The 21,069-nt window shown below is 48.2% G+C and overlaps 1 protein-coding gene across 3 annotated transcripts in view; it reads left to right on the forward strand.

The window, feature by feature from the left end:
* EPHX2 (epoxide hydrolase 2) overlaps positions 1 to 21,069 on the forward strand; it is a 53,398-nt gene that overhangs the window by 14,679 nt on the left and 17,650 nt on the right. For all 3 annotated transcript variants that reach the window (XM_064368733.1, XM_064368734.1, XM_012435141.2), the window contains exons 7-12: positions 3,087 to 3,182; positions 3,986 to 4,064; positions 7,417 to 7,451; positions 9,944 to 9,970; positions 11,451 to 11,536; positions 14,233 to 14,344. In XM_064368733.1, the coding sequence (XP_064224803.1) occupies positions 3,087 to 3,182; positions 3,986 to 4,064; positions 7,417 to 7,451; positions 9,944 to 9,970; positions 11,451 to 11,536; positions 14,233 to 14,344 (435 nt within the window). The remainder of the gene's footprint in view (positions 1 to 3,086; positions 3,183 to 3,985; positions 4,065 to 7,416; positions 7,452 to 9,943; positions 9,971 to 11,450; positions 11,537 to 14,232; positions 14,345 to 21,069) is intronic.

Consider the following 21,069-nt stretch of genomic DNA (forward strand, 5'->3'; position numbering starts at 1 on the left):
GTACATCCTCATGGATTCACTTTGGGATCTTTCCTCATTTGTCACTGGCCTCATTTAAATACAAAGGACCTAAAGCTGTGGGTCCACTCATCTGCAAAAAATGGCCAGACAGCTACTGTAAAGCCAGGTAGAGCCAGCTGGAATCTTGGTGTGGCCACTTAACTGAGATTGCAGCCTTGGGCAAGCATCTTACCGCTGTGAGCCTCAATATCCACACCTTTATAATGAAATGACACTATCTCTCTATGCAGTTTCTGTAAGAATTAAATGAAATGTTGTATGCAGACCACGGGACGTAGTGCCCGACAGCCACTGCTCCACAGACGGCGGCTGACAAACCCGAGGGCTGGAGGCTGTGGCTGTGTTGGCCTTGGAGACCTTGGGGACCCTTGCTGTTCTGGAGGAAAACTTCAGTATAATAATATTCTGAGATGAATGGAGGGTCTTCCACGACCCCAGGGATTTTACATTCACAGCCTCTGTGGTTTGGTTACAGCAAGGATGAGATCCCTGCCGAGAATGGGATCTGTGCTCAGAATGGATTCTGTGAGGGTGGAGGCAGCCACCATAAACCTAGTAAAGTGGGCATCCAAGCACAAGTGGGTTTGCATCGTAAGAAAAGGCTTTTCTGGGACTGAAAGCTACTGGTCAGCATCACTGATAGACATTCCGTCTATGACTCTGGATTCTCCTGAAGGGGTGAATGTTCATCAGGGCCTTCAAGTCTCGTGTCTCTGGTGGTAAAAAGGAGTGAGAACCCCCCCAGGGCTGGGGGCTGGGTTGTAACTGTGGACAGGGTTATTCTTGTAATTCCCTTAGGGTTTGCATATCCAGTTTTAAGAGATTCTTTATTTGACCTTGAAGGAGTGTGATTAGAATCGCTTTACCCCACCCTATCTTTCCCCCACCCCATATTTAAGAGCTGGCAGCAAACTTCTGGGGAGTCCCAGCTGCACCAGGCTCTCAGGGGGCTGGTGCATTGATTGCCACTGAATCCTAAACCGGGTTGATAATAGATCTTTTTGTGTTCTGGCTTTATGGACATTTTTTTTTTAACACAGAAAAAAATGAGGATGGGAAAGGACATGTGTTTGCTGGGCTAGTCAGCTGAGTCAATATGAAGCTGTGAGCCTCAGTATCCACAGCTTTATAATGAGATGGTGAAGCTCAAGAGTAAGCCGTTTGGAGCTTCTCTGGGGACCCCTCCAACCTGCTAGAACACAGGCAAGCTAGGATCGTTTGATCAGACATAAGTGTGAAACATTTCTCAGTGTAAGGTAAATCGAATTTAAAGTGAACTTTTGCCAAGTGCTAAAGGAAAGACTATGGAACAAACTCTGATAAACAGTCTGTGAGGGGGTCTGCGAAATGCCCACCTAATGTTTTCTAGAGCAGAATAGCTTGTTAGGAATCATGAATGAAACTTCCTGTGGAGCAAGGTGTGGTGGCTCATGCCTGTAATCCCAGCACTTTGGGAGGCCAAGGCAGGAGAATCACTTAATGCCAGGAGTATGAGACCAGACTGAGCAACATAGAGAGACCCCATCTCTACAAAAAATGTAAAAATTAGCTGGGTGTAGTGGCATGTACCTGTGTTATCAGCTACTTGGGAGACTGAGGTGGGAGGATTGCTAGAGCCCAGGAGTTTGAGGCTGCAGTGAGCTATGATCATGCCCCTGCCCTCCAGCCTGGGCAACAGAGCGAGACCACATCTCCCTCACTGCCCAAAAAAGAAACTTCCAGTGTGGGGCACAGCTTGGAGTCATCTTACAGCTAAGTGGAATTGTTCCACATGAATATCTATAACTTGACTCTGATTGTTCTCCTGCATTTCCCTTAAGACACTGGTGATATGTAATTGGGGTAAGAACAGGGCACTTGACTATTTGGTCATTTGGCTGGACCCCACCATAACAGTCAGGGCTGATTAGCTGCTGTAACAAACACCCTGTCCCTTTCAGTGGCTTCACACCAAGTGTGTTTCTCACCTATAGCACAGTGGTGGTGAGCTCTGTCCACGTAGCCATTCAAGCAACCAGGCTCCTTCTCTCCACGGCCTCCGCCTTCCTCAAGGCCCACGCCATTCAGGCCGAGATAGGCAACAGGAGGCAGGCCACACACAGAGGGTCCTGTGAACCCTGGATGCAGCGCCTTTACTCTGCTTGGGAGACACTGGCCAGGGCTCAGTCTCGCGGCCACACCGACTGTAGGAGGAGATGCTAACGTGTGCCTGGAAGAGATTGGGAACACAGACCTTGTCAAGCCCTCACGGTCTCTGCCACACCCATAGCCCCCAAAAAGGCTACAGGTGTGGCAAAGCTTGAACAAATTTCATATTTAAGAAGTAAACAGCACTTAATGAAACATTCATGGTATTGAGACAGCCAGGTGGGAGGGGTCCCCAGAGGAACTCCAAACAGCCTATGCACTGGAGTGGAGTTCTTGCCCTTTGCAGCAGGGAGAAGGCTGGCCCCTCCTCTTCCTGTGTGGAACCTGGGATTCCAACAGCGAGCCGGAAGTCCTCTGGTAGGGAACTCTGGCCTTGCAAAGAGTCCCTATTCCCCACTTTTTCCTTTTCACCTAATAACACCCTGCTCTTTACTCACACTTCAAATTGTCTGCAAGCCTGTATTTTCATGACCGTGGGACAAGGACCCCGTCTTTAGCTGAACTAAGGAAAAATCTTGCAACAGTATTTGGCACGTGACCCTGAATATTATGCTCTGCACAATATCAGCCCCCTCTTTAATATACTGAAAACACATCAGAACAGCACCAGAAACTCTGAGACTATGGGGCCCTTGTAGAGAGGAAGGAGAAGTGTGTTGTTATTTTGTTTTGTTTTCCAGCGTAATGTCTTTCGAGTTCTTAGGTTATGGTGAGAGCCACCTGTTGTTGTTCAGTAGGTTGACCAGAGCCTCTTCTCAGCCATTTTCATCTAACACTGGGGCCTTTCACTGAGAAATCCAGGTCATGCGCGATCCAGCAACCGACTGAAACGCCGCTGGCATTCTGCAGACGCTGTGGTGCCTGGGTCCATGGGGCCTGCTGCTTGGTCACTGCCCGCTCCTCTTTCCCTTCCACAGCCCGGGGTCCATCTGCATTTTGTGGAGCTGGGCTCTGGCCCTGCTGTGTGCCTCTGCCATGGATTTCCTGAGAGCTGGTATTCTTGGAGGTACCAGGTGAGGAAAGCTGGGGAAGGTACACCCCGTCAGGGTGAGGTTGGGGGAGTCTAGATGATGTGGCCCGACGTGGACACCCATAAGGAAGCTGAAATCTGACAGTGGAGCGTTGTCTCCAAAGTTGTGACCAGGAGCCGGGCGCAGTGGCTCATGCCTGTAATCCCAGCACATTGGGAGGCCAAGGTGGGCGGATCGTGAGGTCAGGAGATTGACGCCAACATGGTGAAACCTCACCTCTACTAAAAATACAAAAATTAGCTGTGGTGGCATGCGCCTGTAATCCCAGCTACTTGGGAGGCTGAGGGAGCAGAATCACTTGTACCTGGGTGGCAGAGACTGCAGTGAGCCGAGATCGCACCACTGCACTCCAGCCTGGGCAACAGAGTGAGACTCCATCACACACACACAAAAATGTGACCAGTTGGGGCAGAAGGTGACTCCAGACCTCAGGGCTATGCTAGGGCATGAGGTACTTTTGCAGATTAGAAAAGGGCAGATTCTTTAAGACACTCCACACTCTCTGCTCTCCACGGCCTCTGTACTGGGTATGGAGATCTGCAAGAGCTTTGCCAGGGAAGATGCTCTCTTAGATGTGGCATTTCTGCCATGCACAAGCCCTGCCACTGTCCACAGAGCCCTATATAAATGGACTCATTGCAGCCCCATGGTGAAGATACCAGGTAGTGCCACGTGACTCTTTGGTTCGAGCCATTTACAGGAAGAAGGAGATGGAGGGAAGTAAAGAGGGAGTGTCTGCCTGGGACTGAGGAGGCCATGCTGGAGTGTGCCTGTTTGTTTTCTAGATCCCTGCTCTGGCCCAGGCGGGTTACCGGGTCCTAGCTCTGGACATGAAAGGCTATGGAGAGTCGTCTGCTCCTCACGGTGGGTGTGCTGTCATGCAGCCATCTTGTGTTAGTCCTGCCTTCTACCTGCCTGAGTGCTCCACGCCTCAGTGCTTTCCCTGGTCCCAGATCAGAGTAGCCTTCCCCTTAAGGGAGTCTGACTTCACCTCTCTCCTCTCCTGCAGTGCCCTGTGTCTCTGCACTTTGGGCTTCAGATGCCCCTGCCTACCCCCCACACTCTGAATGAATACAGCAGCCCCAAAGGCCCAAGCTCCAAGGGATCTCCCACTGGTCGTAGGGGATGGCGGACATAGAATGTACCATTCATCTCCAGAACATTCTTCATCTTGCAAAACTGAAAGGCGGTATTCAGTCCTCAGTTTTTCCTCTCCTCAGCCCCTGGCAACCCCCATTCTACTTTCTGTCTCTGTGAATCTGACTCCTCTAAAGACCTCATACAAATGGAATCATATAACATTTGTCCTTTTGTGTTTGGCTTCTTTCACTTAATCTAATGTTCTGAAGTTTCTTCCATGTTGTAGATGGTGCCACAATTTCCTTCCTTTTTTTTTTGAGACTAAGTGTTGCTCTGTTGCCCAGGCTGGAGTGCAATGGCGTGATCTCAGCTCACTGCAACCGCTGCATCTTGGATTCAAATGGTTCTCCTGCCTCAACCTCCTGAGTAGCCAGAATTACAGGCGCTCACCAACATGCCTGGCTAATTTTTGTATTTTTAGTGGAGACAGGGTTTCACCATGTTGAACAGGATGGTCCGGAAATCCTGCCTGAGGTGATCCACCTGCGTCAGCCTCCCAAAGTTCTGGGATTAGAGGCATGAGTGGCCTGGCCTATTTTCTTCCTCTTTAAGGCTGAATACTGTTCCATTGCATGGATAGACTACATTCTGCTTCGCCGTTTATCTACCGATGAATGCTTCGATGGTCTTCACCTTTTGGCTGCTGTGAACATGGATGTGCAAATAGCTGTCTATATCCTCATTTTCAGTTCTTTGGGGTATATACCTAGGAGCAGAACTGCTGGGTCGTATGGTCATTCATAGGCCAGATTTTTAACCCAGTGTCTTTGGATCCCTGTGGGAGTCTATCCAGGATGGGCATCCAATGGCCTGAGAACCTCTAAGACAACATGTAGATTTATGAGCATTTTCCTCCTTCCTCGTGGGTAGAGCCTCTTGTTTTTATCAGTTTCAGAGGGGTCCTCAGGCCTGAACTGTTAAGAACCTTGGGTGTGCAGGCAGGAATGGGAAGCAGACAGGCGCGAGCAGCAGCCCTGGTCCTCCAGGTGTCGGTGATGCAGCTGGCAGTGAGTTGAGCCCAGCGGGGCTGCTCACCCCTTTTCTAAGCCGCTCCCCCATAACCATATCAAGCACGATTGGCTGTGGGATTTAAAGCCAACTGACATGGACTAGGACTCTTGGTCACTCAGGGGTACACTCAGAGGACTGAGCATGTCACGCAAGGGGCATCTCATGTGGTCAATCCCTGAATATTGTGCTGTCGAATTAGCCTCTGCTGCTGCTTCCTGAATGATGCAAAAGCATGTTACACAAAGAAAAGCCTTTTGTTCAGACAGCTGGGAAAGCCAGCTAAGGGCTTCTGATTTTTAAATGCAATTATTAAAATGTTTAATTTTCATTCACATATACCGTAGTCTTCTCTGAATTTCCTAGGCATAACTTAGTAACATCATTTAACATTCAAACCAGAGCACTCTCAAAAGTGAGACACTATTAAAACCATACAAACTGGGCTGGGCGCAGTGGCTCACGCCTGTAATCCAGGCACTCTGGGAGGCCGAGGTGGGCGGATCACGAGGTTAGGAGTTCGAGACCAGTCTGACCACCATGGTGAAACCCCTTCTCTACTAAAAATACAAAAACTAGCTGGGTGTGGTGGTGGGCACCTGTAATCTCAGCTACTCAGGAGGCTGAGACAAGAGAATCGCTTGAACCTGGGAGGCAGAGGTGCAGTGAGCCAAGATCGTGCCACTGCACTCCAGACTGGGCAACAGAGCAAGACTCTGTCTCAAAAAAAAAACAAAGAAAAACAAACAAACAAAACATACAAACTGGAACTGCCCTGGAGAAAACCTGAAACTTATGGTCTTACCTTAACTCTAACTTTTGTCTAAGGAAAAACATAATATAGATGCTAACTGTTATTGAAAGATCGTATGTAAAATGAATTCTAAAACCAAGCATAATGATTTCAAATACATACACACACATTTAGATCGCTTATGTCCACCTTTCCTATGGTTTGACGATAGATTTTAGGTTGCAAATCGTTTTCCCTTAAAATGCTGAAGGTCTGTCCACTCTTCTAGGTTCCATTGTTACTGTTGAGAAATCTCAGCCTTTCTGATTCGTGAGCCTTTCTACGTGGCTGTTGCTTTTCCCTTACTTTGAACACTTTGGTATCTTTTCTTTATCTGAAATTATATGATGTTGTGCTCTGACCTGGGTCTTTTCTCATCCACTTTGCTGGGCACATTTATCTTTCAGTTTTTGGAACTTTCCATGCATTATTTCTTTGATAATCTTTTCTTCTATTTTCTGTATTTTTATTGTTCTTTTTCTTTTTGCTTTCTGGAATGGCTATTGTTAAAATACCGTTATTGTTAAAATTGCTATTATTGTTGAAATCATACTACCCATTGATCTGGGTTCTCATACGACCCAAAGCAATCTACAGATGCAATGCAATCACTGTCAAAATCCCAATGACGTTTTTCACAAAAATAGACACAGCAATTCTGCAATTCTTATGGACCCACAAAAGACTGCAAATAGACAAAGCAATCTTGAGAAAGAATAACGAAGCTGGAGGCATTTGAAGCACACTTTCTGATTTCAAACTATATTACAAAGCTATAGTATGACACAAGCAGTGTGATACAAACATAAAGACAGACATAGTTCAGTGGATAGAGAGCCCAGGAGTCAATCCACACGTATGTGGTCAGCTGATCTCTGACAAGGGTACCAAGAATAGTGGAGAAAGGACAAAGAAATGGTGGTGAGGAAAAATGAAAAAGAATGAAATTGGAACTTTATCTTACACCACACACAAAAATCAGTTCAAAATGGATGGAAGACTTAGATGTATGACCTGAAACTTTACGACTACTAGAAGACATGAGGAGGAAAGCTTGACGATGGTCTCGGCAATGATTCCAGGGATATGACATCAAAAGCACAGGCAACGAAAGCAAAAATAAACACCGGGGTCCACCTCGGTCAGAGGGTTTCATACGTTTTTGTGGGGTTTTGTCATTTTGTTTTTGGTTTTCTTTGCAAAAGTGCCCTTTAGATGTGTTGATATCTTTTAAATAACATGAGTTAAATATATGTATTTTGTTTTTAATTGCAGAAATAGAAGAATATTGCATGGAAGTGTTATGTAAGGTAAGAAGGATCTTGGGTAACCTCTGTAACATCTTCCCCACCCTGCGTTTTTTATTGATATAAACCTGAAGCTGGGATGCCCATTCACATTTTAGAGAAGCATCATTTCATAGCCTCTGGTTATAAATTCCTACTGAAAGTTGAACAATATTTCCAAGTGATAGCCAACGTGTATGAAGCATTGACTGTGTCAGGTCTTCCTCTAACAACTGACAGAAGAGAAAACTGAGTCACGAGAAGTTAAAGGTAATTGCCCGAGGTCAGCAGCTGGTAGAGCCAGGCTGGAAGCCCGCAGTACTGCACTCTATTCCCTCTCCATCTAGAGCATTGAGAAAGTCACTTCATTTTGGTAAAGATGTTATTGGCCAGACCTAGGCCAGACCTTTGTGGACTGGTGACCAGCACAGATGGAGTTCCTGCTCTAAGACAGGTGTAAGCACCATCCTGTAAGTGCTGGCAGGGGAGGCCGAGGCCGAGGTGAGGAGAGACTGGAACCCAAACCTCCTCTCAGCTCAGGAGCAAAAGCAAAGGCTGGGGGAGCCTAGGGGAGGAAGCAGCCCCCAGGCTGGCTGGGAAACTAGCAACGCTGCTGGCCACACTAGGATTACAAAAGCCTCCATCTCTGAGTCACAGCCCGGGGGGACTTCTCCCCCTCGGGTGCGCCCCCAAGCTTCATGTGCTGCTTTGGCATATCAAGAGCAATCAGGGGTAAAAGTTCCATTTCCAGGCAGGGCTGCTCCTCCTTCCTCAGTTTCCCAGTCTTTGCCTCTTACACTGTGCTGCTCCTGATCCCACCACATGTCTCCCTGAAGTCCTACCAAGGTCTCATCAGTGACCCTGGGAGCCCCTATCCTCCTGTTGTCCTCTAACCTGGACCTTGCTTATTTCCATCAAAATCCATTCTTGAGACAGTCACCTTGGGTCACTTAGGAGAACTGTTCTCTTGAACAAAGTCCTTTTACCAAAAACAGACAGGATGGTGCTCGTATCCTTCTGTTCCACCTTTGAAAAATCATGAGTACATCCACAGCTAGGTATTTACCCAAGAAAATCGATGAGGTATGTCTACAAAAAAAAAAAAACAAAGCCCAGATACGCGTGTTCACAGCAGCATTAGTCCTAATAGCCAAAAAGTGGAGACAGCCCACATGTCTATCAGCTGACGAATGGATAAAGAAAATGTAGTCCATCCCTACAGTGGGACACTGTTCAGCCATACAGAGGAATGATGGGCTGGTGCAAGCTTCAGCGGGAATGAACCCTCAAAAGACAATGCTCAGCAAAAGAAGCCAGTTTCTGTGTCAGGACGGTGGGTGATGGGGGCAGGAATGCATTGTCCCGGGGGTGGAACTAGCCTCTCACTGCTCCCCTGCTGCAGCAGCACGTGGGCAAGCTCTACAGGGCAGCTGTCTTCCATCCCCCTCCAGGGAGGAGCCCAGGCTTGCTGTCTTACAATGGCGATGGGACAGTGAGGGATAAGTATTGGTGGACACTGAATAACTCACTGTGCATGTTTGGAGTCGGCCTGGGTCCTGAGAGGATGCTGGGATGGGAAGGGTGGTGTCCTGAAGGCTGCTGAGTGATGGACAGCTGCACTGCTCAGCCTGGCTGCCGTAATAAAGGGCCAGAGACCAGGCAGCTTCAACAATAGACATTTATTTTCTCACAGTTCTGGAGGCTGGAAGTCTAAGATCAAGGTGTCAGCAGAGTTGGTTCTCCAGGGAGCTCTCCTGGGCGTGTAGATGCCGCCTTCTTCCTATGTCCTCACGTGCTCATCCCTCTGTGCGTGTCTGTGTCCTAGTCTCCTCCTCTTCTTTTTGTTTTGTTTTGTTTTGTTTTAATAAGAGACAGGGTCTCCCTGTGTTGCCCAAGCTAGTCTCCAACTTCTGGGTTCAAGGGATTCTCCTCCCTCGGCTTCCCAATGTGCTAGAATTACAGGTGCAAGCCACTGTGCGCAGCCTAATCTCTCTTTTTTTTTTTTTTTGAGACAGAGTCTTGCTCTGTCACCAGGCTGGAGTGCAATGGCGCAATCTTAGCTCACTGCAACCTCCGCTTTCCAGGTTGAAGCCATTCTCCTGCCTCAGCCTCCAGAATAGCTGGGATTATAGGCACCTGCCACTGAACCCAGCTAATTTCTGTATTTTTAGCAGAGACGGGGTTTCACCATCTTGGCCAGGCTGGTTTCAAACTCCTGACCTCATGATCCACCCACCTCAGCCTCCCAAAGTGCTGGGAGGCGTGAGCCACCACGCCCGGCCTAATCTTCTCTTCTTATAGGATTCCAGACACATTGGATTAGGGCCCACCCATATGACCTCATTTTACCTTAATCACCTCTTTAAAGGCTGTATCTTCAAAAACAGTCCCATTCTGAGGCCTTGGGGGTTAGGATTTCAACATAGCAGTTTTGGGGAGGACACAATTCAGCCCATCATAAAGGCTGAAGTGGGCAGGGGTGGTGGCTGATTTTGTCTGTGTGTCTTCTTTCTTAGGAGATGGTAACCTTCCTGGATAAGTTGGTAAGTCATTATTTTGAACTGATATCTTTGGAGAATTCCTTTGGGGCCTGAGTAATTAAAGAAAAGGCATCAGCCTGGAGCAGAGGTACACGGGCAGGGAGGGCACATTTTTGGGGCAGTTAAGGGTGGGGTGGGCATGGGCAGGGAAAATCACAAAAACAGATGGAAAAGAGCAAGGATTGCTTGAGAACAGGATGGAGATGAGCTTGTTTGTCTTTTAATGAAGGGCCGGTTCCAGGGAATGGAACCAGGGAAGACAGCCTTGAGTATCAGGTAGAGAAGTTTGGAAAATATCCCATAGGCTAATATTTCCCAACTCTTTAAACTTTCATCCCTCTGACACTCCTAAAACCTAATACTTGCATTTGACATTGTTGGGAATGTCAAGCTCAATGATAACAAATGAAAGGGAATCAGCAGTGCTGAGCTGAGAATGTGCCTTGGCTGAGCACACTTCCACTCCCAAGACTCCATGGTGTAACAGCCTCCCCTTCCCCAAGGGAGGTCACGGGGGCAGAATGGACTGAGGGGTCAGCTCAGCCAGGACAGCAGCAGTGGAGGACTGGGGAGGGCTATGGGGCAGTGGGACTTAGGGTCTCTTAATTGGATGTGGGAGCCAGAGAGGATCTAGGCAGCGGACCTCTGGTTCGCCAGCAGGGCACTGTGCCTGACACGGCTGGGAAAACACCGTGAGGGTATCGGGGTCCCTGCCCTCTGCAGATTCTCAGTTTCACGGGATTAGGTTTGGAACTTTTGGTTGTGATGCAGACAGGGAACAGGGCATGGCCCAGAGTGGCCACCCAGTCCTGACTCTGTACAGCCTTCTGTCTCTAGAGTGACTGTGCGGTTGCCACCAGCAGGGTCAGTGTGGAGGGAGGTGTGGGGTAGGCTCTGCCATGTAGGTTTCGCTCTGTGATGTTTGCACAACGAAACCTCCTGACACATTTCTGAGAACATGTCCCCCTCCTTAAGTGACACGTGGCTATAGCTGCTCCATAAAGAGGAGTTGACGTCACCGTCAGTGCCGGCAACAGAAAGAGAGAGATTAAAGATGCTTTTGACCCTTTAACGGTTGTTTACGGGAGGGGAGCTCCCAAAAAAGTGGGATTGGCGGGTAGAAGCATAATCATTTGAAAAAAGATGCACATGGGACATGAAGAGGTAAGTTATACTTCTTTTAAGATAGAAGGGAGGAAAAAAAGAAAAGGATGAAACAAAATTTGATTTGAGAGAAGGTAGAAGGGAGAAGGAACCCATGGCCTATGGCCCCGGCCTCCTAAGCAGATGTAAAAGGCCGGCAATTTGTGTTGAGGGTCTTTGGCTGGTGCAGGGAGGAGACGCTCGAAGGGCGGGCATTTGGAAGCTGCCGTGGGTCAGGAGAAGAGGCCCAGGTGTAAAGGGGCTGGCTGAGGGCTGAGCCGCCCAGCATCCCATTCCAGAAACCTCCCCACATTTGGCTCCCTTCTTTCTACTTCTCTAGGGCCTCTCTCAAGCAGTGTTCATTGGCCATGACTGGGGAGGCATGCTGGTGTGGTACATGGCTCTCTTCTACCCCGAGAGAGTGAGGTAATTGGGCCTTGGGCAGTAAGGATTTTGGGGAGGCTGGGCTTGAACTCCTGTGAGAATTGTTCGTCAGATCTTTAAGCCTAGAAAAGCTCTCAAAAATGAGTAGGTGATCTGGGAAGGTGATACCTTCGCTATTTAGTGTCTGGTGACACATTAGTAAGAGAGCCTAACTGGGCCTGGTGGCTCACACCTGTAATCTCAGCACTTCAGGAGTCCAAGGCGGGTGGATTACGAGGTCAGGAGCTTGAGACCAGCCTGGCCAAGATGGTAAAACCCCATCTCTACTAAAAGTAGAAAAATTAGCTGGGCATAGTGATGTGCACTTGTAATCCCAGCTACTGAGGAGGCTGAGGCAAGAGAATCACTTGAACCCAGGAGGTGGAGGTTGCAGTGAGGCGAGATCATGCCATTGCACTCCAGCCTGGGCGACAAAAGCGAAATTCCATCTTAAAAACTTAACAAACGAAACAAAACAGGATCTAATGAGCTAATGTGTTAGGAAGCAGCACCTGTTTTAATTACAGCCAATGGGACAAATAATTCAGGGCCCGAGTGGCCGGTGGTAATGCACGAGGATCATGGCTGAGCTTGAGGGGTGCAGGGGAGGCAACAGGTGTGTCTTCAGTCCTGGACTGAGAATCAGAAAGAGTGCCCTTCCATTCTGCCCTGACCGGCTGTGGGACACATCACTTCACTTCTTAAGCCTTGGCTTTCTCAACAACAAAGTGGTAATGGTATCTCCTGCCTGACTCCACACCAGAAAATGCCGTGCAAATGTGCAGTGAGGCCAGCATGTCACGGTCCCCACCATTTCCTTCATGTCACTGATTCTTAGACCAGCATTTCACGGCTTGAGTGAGAGCTATCAGATGGCAAGTTTGGGCCCAGAGACTCTGTAGTCTCTGGCAGTTTGAGCTGCAGTTAAAACCTATCTGACTTCCCATTTCGGCCTCTGGTCTTGGGAAGTTAAAGAAACATCATCCTCAGCTGCCATGTGACTTTCTTTAATCCAGTTATTTTGTATTTGGCTAAGTTTATGAGATTGAAACTATGAGGAAACTTTGTTCTGTTTCACTCTTGGCTCAAATGATAGGATTATATCAAAAACTAAAGAATCAGATGTTTCCTAAAATATTGTTAAAGTTTTCATGCTATTGTTCTGCTCATCTAACTTTTTAAATTTTTTTTCAATTTCTTGTGGGTACATAGTAGGCATAGTCTAGCTTCTCCCTCTCACTTTCTCTGTCCCCTCTCTCATTCAAAATGGAAATAAAAGCTTGGTTCTTAAGAATTGATTCACCAAAACATGCATGACATGCTGGTTAAAGGGAAGATAGCAACAAGCTGTGTTTGCCCCTCAAATTCACCCTCTTTTCTATTCCTTCCTTTTTTTTTTTTGAAACAGAGTCTCGCTCTGTCGCCCAGGCTGAAGTGCAGTGGTATGACCTTGGCTTACTGCAACCTCTCCCTCCTGGGTTCAAGTGATTCTCCTGCCTCAGCCTCCCAAGTAGCTGGGACCACAGGTGTGCACCAACGTGCCTGGCTAATTTTTGTACTTTTAGTAGAGGTGGGGGCTTCACAACACAGGCCAGGCTGGTCTTGACCTCCTGGCCTCAAGTGACCCAGCTGCCTCTGCCTCCCAAAGTGCTGGGATTACAGGCGTGAGCCACCATGGCCAGCTGTCTTTTCTGTTCCTTTTGCTAGCACCTAGTAATAATGGAATGGTCTACTGGCTGGATTCCCAGCTTCTGGCCTCTCCATCTGTGTCTGTGTGGTCTCTCAGGGCTGGATTAATCTTCCTGACTGCAACTGATCTACCCTCCCCTCTTCTCAGAAGCCCTCATGGTTTTCTTGGCTCTTAGAGCATCAAATTCAGACTCAGGGCCCTTCATGCCTGGCCTCCCACTGCCTTTCTGTTGTTATTTTCCAACATAGCCCATTCCACATTTGGTCTCTAGCCATGCAGACTCCGTGCTGCACTGAACACAGCTGCAAGCTTTGCCCCCTTCTAGAATTTGCTCAGGCTACTTCTTGATGTTCCCCTCAAAGGCCTTGTTCCCCTCCCCAACTCTCCCCACTCTGAAAAGCCAAGTTCAAACGCTCCCTTTCCACAAGGTCCTCCACGATGCCCAGTTCAGAATTCCTTATCTGCTTCCTACCCCCATGCTATCGTGTGCTACGGCTCACATCATAGCTGTCTCATAAGACCATTGTGTGTTTTTCTATTCTAACTTACTAAATTATGATGAGCTCCTTGAGGATAGAAATGATATTTTATTCATTTTACATTTTCTCTCCCCTGCTATATACCATAGAATTATGCTCAATCCAGAGGAGCACAATGAGTGAATAAAGGGAGGGGAAAAAATGAATGCATATTTTAAAACTAGAGAGATTTGTGTCTCCATATTCTATTCAGCATGTGTGTGTGTGTGTGTGTGTGTGTGTGTGTGTGTGTGTGTACGTGCCTATGTGTCTAAGGCAAGTTGGTGAGAAATACCGCAGTTTAGTGGGAAAAAACCCACTGGGCTAGGAATCAAAAATCCTGATCCCATTCTCCTATTCACTGCTAGTGTATGACCTTGTGCATAGAATGTTCCCGCTCTGAGCTTCAGTTTTGAACTGCAAAGTCCTTTCTGGCTCTTGTAGACTGTCTCCTTACAGGAGCTATGTCTTGCTGCCTCTTATTTCTGTAGGGCAGTGGCCAGTTTGAATACTCCCTTCATACCGGCAAATCCCAACGTGCACCCCATGGAGAGTCTCAAAGCCAACCCGGTGTTTGATTACCAGCTCTACTTCCAAGAACCAGTAAGTGTGTCACCAAGGGCAACAATGGCAGCGTTAGTGTTGCCTTTCTCCTTCCTGTCTCCTTCTTGTTTGCTTTATCTCTGTCCCCTTTAATTTTATGTGGCATTAGTCAGAAACGATTTTTACAGATGGGCTCAGGTGAAACCAGCTGCCATGCCCAGCTGGCCCTTCCCAGGCGATGGCACATTTACGTGTGTGTTTGGGTGGTGAAGGGCTGGGGGATGTCGAACCCTGGGGAGATGGCTTCTTCGGTGTCTCTGCAGTTGCAGAGTTTGGGGGCTTGGTGCTCAGGTAAGAGCTGCCCCTCCTGGTTCTCTGGCTGAGAGGCTGGTGGGACCCACCTCTCTCATTGGTGACAGCTGAGCTCGTGGACGCTACCTCTCTCATTGGTGACAGCTGAGCTGGTGGAGCCTACCTCTCTCATTGGTGACAGCTGAGCTCGTGGACTTACCTCTCTCATTGGTGACAGCTGAGCTGGTGGAGCCTACCTCTCTCATTGGTGACAACTGAGCTTTGTGATTAGGCACCAGGGTCTAAGAGTCCTGCAGCAGACCCCACGTGTGCTCTGAAGAATGTGTGTCTCCCACATCCCTCTCCCAGCCTCCATCTCTGCTCCTCTTAGAAGGTACCATTTCCGGCAAGACCACAGCTGCCCCGTTTCGATTCAATGAGAGTAAGTCTTCTCCAACAATTATTTTCATTGATGAGACAGCATCCATGTGAGAGGATCTTTGTAATTCAGGCAATAACTGACTCATTCACCAAAAGCTTCTAGCAGCATTTCAAGCAATCTCAACCTGTTGCATCCCACATCCGATGGGGAGGCCAGGGCCCTGCCGTGCCATGTCCTGGTGTGTGGGAGCCCATGGGCTTCCATTGGCCTGAATGAAATCACAGTGTCCTTCATTAGTGTGAGATAGTCTCAGTCGTGAGACTGTGGGTATGGTATATGGTGTAGAGAGTGGATTACTTTGCTGGGGCTGCCGTAACAAAGGTCTGGCAGCTCAACAGACTGGGCAGCTTCAACAACAGAAATTCGCTCTCTTACAGTTTTAGAGGCTGGAAGTTCAAGATCAGGGTATTTGTAGAGTTGGTTTCTCTTGAGGCCTCTCTCCTTGGTTTGTGGAAAGTTCTCTTCTCCTTGTATCTTCCTATGGTATTCAGTTCATTAAAAAAATTTTTTTTGAGACAGGGTCTCACTCTGTCACACAGGCTGGAGTGCAGTGGTGTGATCATAGCTCACTGCAGCCTCGACCTCCCCAGGCCCAGATGATCCTCCCACACCAGCCTCCTGAGCACTGAGACTATGGGTGCATGCTGCCACAACTGGCTAAGTTTTTTTTTATAGAGACAGGGTTTCACCATGTCAACCAGGCTGGTTTCAAACTCCTGGGCTCAGGTGATCTGCATACCTTGGCCTCCCAAAGCTCTGGTATTACAGGTGTGAGCTACTACACCTGGCCAAAAATATTTTTAATTGTGGTAAAATACATGTAACATAAATTGACCCTGTTCCCTATTTGTAAGTGTGCAGTTCTGTGGCATTAAGCACGTGTACACTCTTGTGCAGCCATCACCACATCCACCTCCAGAACTTTTCCATCTTCCCAGCTGAAGCTGTTGACCCATTAAACACTAACTCCTCATCTCCTCTCCCAGCCCCTGGCAGCCACCATTCTGCTTTCTTTCTGCATGATTTTGACGCCTCTAGGAGCCTCATGTAAGTGGAAGCATGCAGTATTTGTCCTTTTGTGACTAGTTTCTTTCACTTAGCATCGTGCCTTCGAGGTTCATCTAGTGTTGTAGCATGGGTCAGAACTGCCTTCCTTTTTAAGGCTGAGTACTTTTCCATGGTGTGTATAGACCACATTCTCTTAATCCAGTCATCTGTCAATGCGTTGCAGCTACAACTGTTTTTGAGCACTGATGCCAGGTGGTGCTAATCTTCACAGCAACACTAAGAATCCTCTCCAATCTTCTCAGCCGAGCAAACAGAGGCTCAGAGGACTTAACCCCAACTGGCCAAGACCAGGTACATCATTGGGTCAGGATACTGACCTAGGCTTGTTTGACTTCAAAGCCCATGCCTCCCACTAAGCTGTGCTGGAAGAGAGCTTGTGCCTTGTTCTGTGAGCTATGGTGATTCAAGCACAGAGAGGAGGGACAAATCGGGATAAGCTCAAAGTCCTGATTGCAAAAGTGACCTTAGGAGAAAGACGCTTAGTAATTACAGCTTTTGTAAAGGCACAGTTTTTTGTTTCAAAGGTTGTTACAGTTATTCTGGAAAAAGCAGTACCTCTATTCTGTCGTGGCAGCTGTGTTTAAAATCTGCAGCGAGAGTTTTGGGGACGGTTTTGTTCTTAAGAACAAAGCACCTTGGCAGGGGAATGTTACATAATCAAATTAGTGATCGGCCATGGAAAGATACCCAGCAACCAGATTGGGCTGTATCCAGCCACTGGGGCCACTCAGCAGGCACAGAGCTGGGACTGGAGGAGAAGCAGGGGTTCCTGTCAGCCTGCCTGGTACCTATTCTCTAAGGAACGAGTAGGTAAAGGCGCTTCCCATCTCTGGCCCTCAGTTTTCTCCTCTGCAAAAGGTTGGTTTTGGGTGGTTTTCAAACAGGTAATAGCTTCAAACTTAAGCTGACTCCAGGTCGGTAAATAAAGCCAATAGCATGGAGAACAGTTCTTTGAAGTGCAGTGGGTGCTGGGGGTTCCTCCTTCCTGCCAGCTCCTAACCCGCTCACTCCCTGGCTGGGAGGAGGCATTTCTGGCATCTCCTGCTTCTCCATAGGAGCACTGAGGCTGTTCCAGACCCATGCAGCCAAAGGAAGACTCCTTCTGTGCTGTGGGTGTACCTGTCTCCCCAACTTATTTTTATTTATTTATTTTTTTGAGACAGAGTCTCACTGTATTGCTGAGGCTGGAGTGCAGTGGCACGATTTCAGCTCATTGCAACCTCCATCTCCTGAGTTCAAGCTCTTCTCTTGCCTCAGCCTCCCAAGTAGCTGGGATTATAGGCACCCACCACCATGCCTGGTTAATTTTTGTATTTTTAATAGAAATGGGGTTTCACCATGTTGGTCAGTCTAGTCTTGAGCTCCTGACCTCAGATGATCCACCTTCCTTGGCTTCCCAAAGTGCTGAGATTACAAGCTTGAGCCACCGCGCCCAGCCCATCTCCCCAACTTGGGGCTCATCTCTGCTGAGCACTGGAGGGTGAGCCTTAGATAAACTCCAAGTTTAGAGTCACTTCCCATATAGCTCTTTAAGCCCTTAGCCAACGTGTTGAGTCTTGGCCTGGGAATCTGCCAAGTCTGCTGGAAACAAACAAGGCTGGTTTTTCTTTGCTTCTCAGAGAAGAGGTGACAGCTTTTCATGTGTATAGTGAGAAAGCATGAAGACCAGGCAGCTCTGGCAGCGAAGGCCAGTGGAATCTGTTCAGTCATTTCAGCTGAGCTGTTCCATGTTTTAATTCTGAGGATTCCCAAAGTCCTCGCTTGGACTAGGGAATACAGCCCCTTAGCACCCCCCCATACCAGAACGTGCGTAGGATATCCTAGGAACCCTCCCCTCTCCCACCTCGTGACACTGGTCCTCTTTACTTGTCCTTAAGCTGCACATGTGTATTTTTATTTCTTTGAGGAAGACTGGGTGGCAGGCACCTGTGTGTGTGTGTCTGGAACCATATAGCAAGCTAGAGGCAGATTTCAGGCATCAAAATGCCCTTTTGGGCTGGGAATGGTGACTCATGTCTGTAATCTCAGCAGGTGGGCCGGTCACCTGATACCAGGAGTTCAAGACTAGTGTGGCCAACATGGTAAAACCCTGTCTCTACTAAAAATACAAAAGTTAGCAAGGTGTGGTAGCACATGCCTGTAATCCCAGCTGCTCGGGAGGCTGAGGCCAGAGAATCTCTTGAACCTGAGAGGCGGAGGTTGCAGTGAGCTGAGATTGTACCACTGCACTCCAGCCTGAGTAAAAAAAAAAATAAAAGGAAAGGAAAAAATAAAATCCCTTTTGTTTAAGTATTTAACCAGATGAGAAACTAGGGATCAGAGAGAAAATGTGGGAAAAGAAAAATTATAGGCAGAAAGCTTTACCTGGCTGAAAATCATCCACAAATGATTTTCTTTCCCCTCAAAACATTGAGTCTCTCTCTCTTTATTATTTTTTCCCTGTGTTACCCAGGCTGGTCTCCAAGTCCTAGCATCAAGTAGTCCCCCACCTCAGCCTCCCAAACTGCTGGGATTACGGGTGTGAGCCACCATGCCAGCCTAAATGTTGGGTCTTTCTTAATCTCTACAGCATAGTAGCTCCTTCAGGACATGGGGACAGCTGGTGATTAGTTTATGTTTTAGACTTTTTTTAAATTATGAAGTAATTCATGCTTGCTATTTAAAAAAAGGTCGTGAGCACACACATATACATAATTTTTAATACAAATGGAATCATGCCGCTTTTTCATTTAATTTGTATTGCACTAATTTTTTGTCAGCACATACATATTTATCTCATTCTTTTTAATGGCTGCATGGGGTTTTGTAACTGGTGAACCAGGAATTATTAAATCCTCTGTTGACGGACATTATTTTGATTGTTTTTCACAGCTGAATAATATAGTTTAAAAGAAGGGTTTTGTTTGTTTTGAGAAGGAGTTTTGCTCTCGTTGCTCAGGGTGGAGTGCAGTGGCACGATCTCAGCTCACTGCAACCTCTACCTCCTGGGTTCAACCGAATTCTCCAGCCTCAGCCTCCTGAGTAGTTGGGACTACAGGCGCTCACCACCACACCTGGCTAATTTTTGTAATTTTAGTAAAGACGGAGTTCCACTATGTTGACCAGGCTGGTCTTGAACTCCTGACCTCGTGATCCACCCGCCTTGGCCTCCCAAAGTGCTGGGATTACAGGCATGAGCCACCCCATCCGGCCTGGCAGGGTTATTTTCAATGTTTTAAATTGGCGGTGTTACAGTATGTTGTGGTAAAAAGAACCAAATACGGAGGGGTTTGGAGTCCGGTGTTCTCATTTATAACCTGCCTGACCTTCAGCGAAGCACTTCAGGCTCCCTACCTGAGCATCTGCTCTGTAACAAGGCCTGCCCAGCTCAGTGCTGTTGTGGACAGAAAGACTGGCACTGTCAGCAAATGGCAGGTGGCCCCCAGCACCCTAGGTCCCTGTAGAGTTCCCCAAGTCTTTCCTCTCCACCTCTCTCATCCGACCAGCCACACTGCAGAATCCAAGGTCAGCAGTTTGCTCTCTGCCCAGATTTCAGATGCTTCTAGCCACTGGCATTTTTGAAATCAGGGACAACCACCCCACTGTTTCTTCTGGCCTGTCTTAGAGAATTCCAGGGGAATTGGAGTCATTCTTGTCAAGGTAGACCAAGCATGAAACAGAGTTGCTGGTCCAGCCTGCTGATCAGCAGAGGCGTCCTCTGGCATTAATTGTAAAGGGCAGGAGGGCTCAGTGGGGGCTTCGTGGATGCTGCAATTTGGCTTCAACAGCTGTCTCCACTCTCAGCCACGAAACAATAGCCACAATTAAGTGCAGCCTCTCAGCGACTTGTTCTCTACCTTGGAAAGGACACAAGAGAAGTTGAAGGAGGAGAAATTCCTGGGATGGTGGAAGGGCGTTCTCTCTGTGAGGAGGGCTGAGCATGGGAGGCAGTGCTGTGCCCCCCCACCAACGTGGGGTCACCTCCCTGGCAAATGAGGTGACTGAGAGTGCCGCCCCTACCAGCGCTGAGTGGCAAGTCTAGACAAAACTCCATCTTCTTCGTGGCGCCATGCCTTTCCAGGGCCCCTCTGACAGTGAGTGGAATACGCACGTGGGAAGACAACTGGGAGGATGAGGGAAGTCCAGGGCACCTTGGATCCTGGGACCCTCCAGACCCCCACCTGCAGTTGGCACACCTGCTGCCTGCTGCTCCTGGGGAGGGTGGCTGGCCTCGCTGAGCCCAGGGTGATTAAGACCCTGCGCCTTTCCCTCCTCACCCTCTCCCCTCAGCCCCACATCAAGATACTGCCTGGAGACATGCTTTAGTGTAAGCTGGGGGCCAGAAATAGAAGATCACATTTGTCCTCTGCTTTTGCACTTAGCTGAGACCTTCTGACCCTCTTTAATCTGCAGAAGGTAACACTGTATCTTTAAATCCTACAGACCAATGACAAATTTCCTGCTGCCCTGGATTGGGGCCCCTCCTTTTGTGTTCCCGCTCCCAGGGCTGCTGGGTGACTTAGAACCACAGAAGTGAATTCTCTACAGTTCTCTAGGCTAGATGTCCAAAATCAGGGTCTCAGCAGGGCTGGTCCCTTCTGGGGGTCCAAGAGAGAATCCGTCCCATGCCGTCTCCCAGCCTCTGGCACTTGCTGGCAATCCCTCGGCTTGTAGACGCATCGCCCCCATCCCTGCCTCCGTCTTCATGTGGCATCCTCCCCTCTGTCTCTATATGTCTCAGTTTTCCTCTTGCTCTCACAAGGACACAGGTCATTAGATCTAGGGCCCACTCTAAATCCAGATGATATCATTTAAAGAGCCCTAATTATATATTAATTTAAAATTGTTAAAAATCAGCCAGGTGCAGTGGCTCATGCCTATAATCCCAGGTGTGGTGGCACAAGCCTGTAATCTCAGCACTTTGGGAGGCCAAGGTGGGAGGACCACTTGGCCAGGAGTTTGAGACCAGCCTGGGCGACATAGCCAGACCCCATGTCTACAAAAA

The sequence above is a fragment of the Aotus nancymaae genome, unplaced genomic scaffold, assembly GCF_030222135.1.
Source record: "Aotus nancymaae isolate 86718 unplaced genomic scaffold, 86718_ANA_hifiasm-v0.15.2.pri h1tg000079l, whole genome shotgun sequence".
In the NCBI taxonomy this organism is placed as follows: Eukaryota; Metazoa; Chordata; class Mammalia; order Primates; family Aotidae; genus Aotus; species Aotus nancymaae.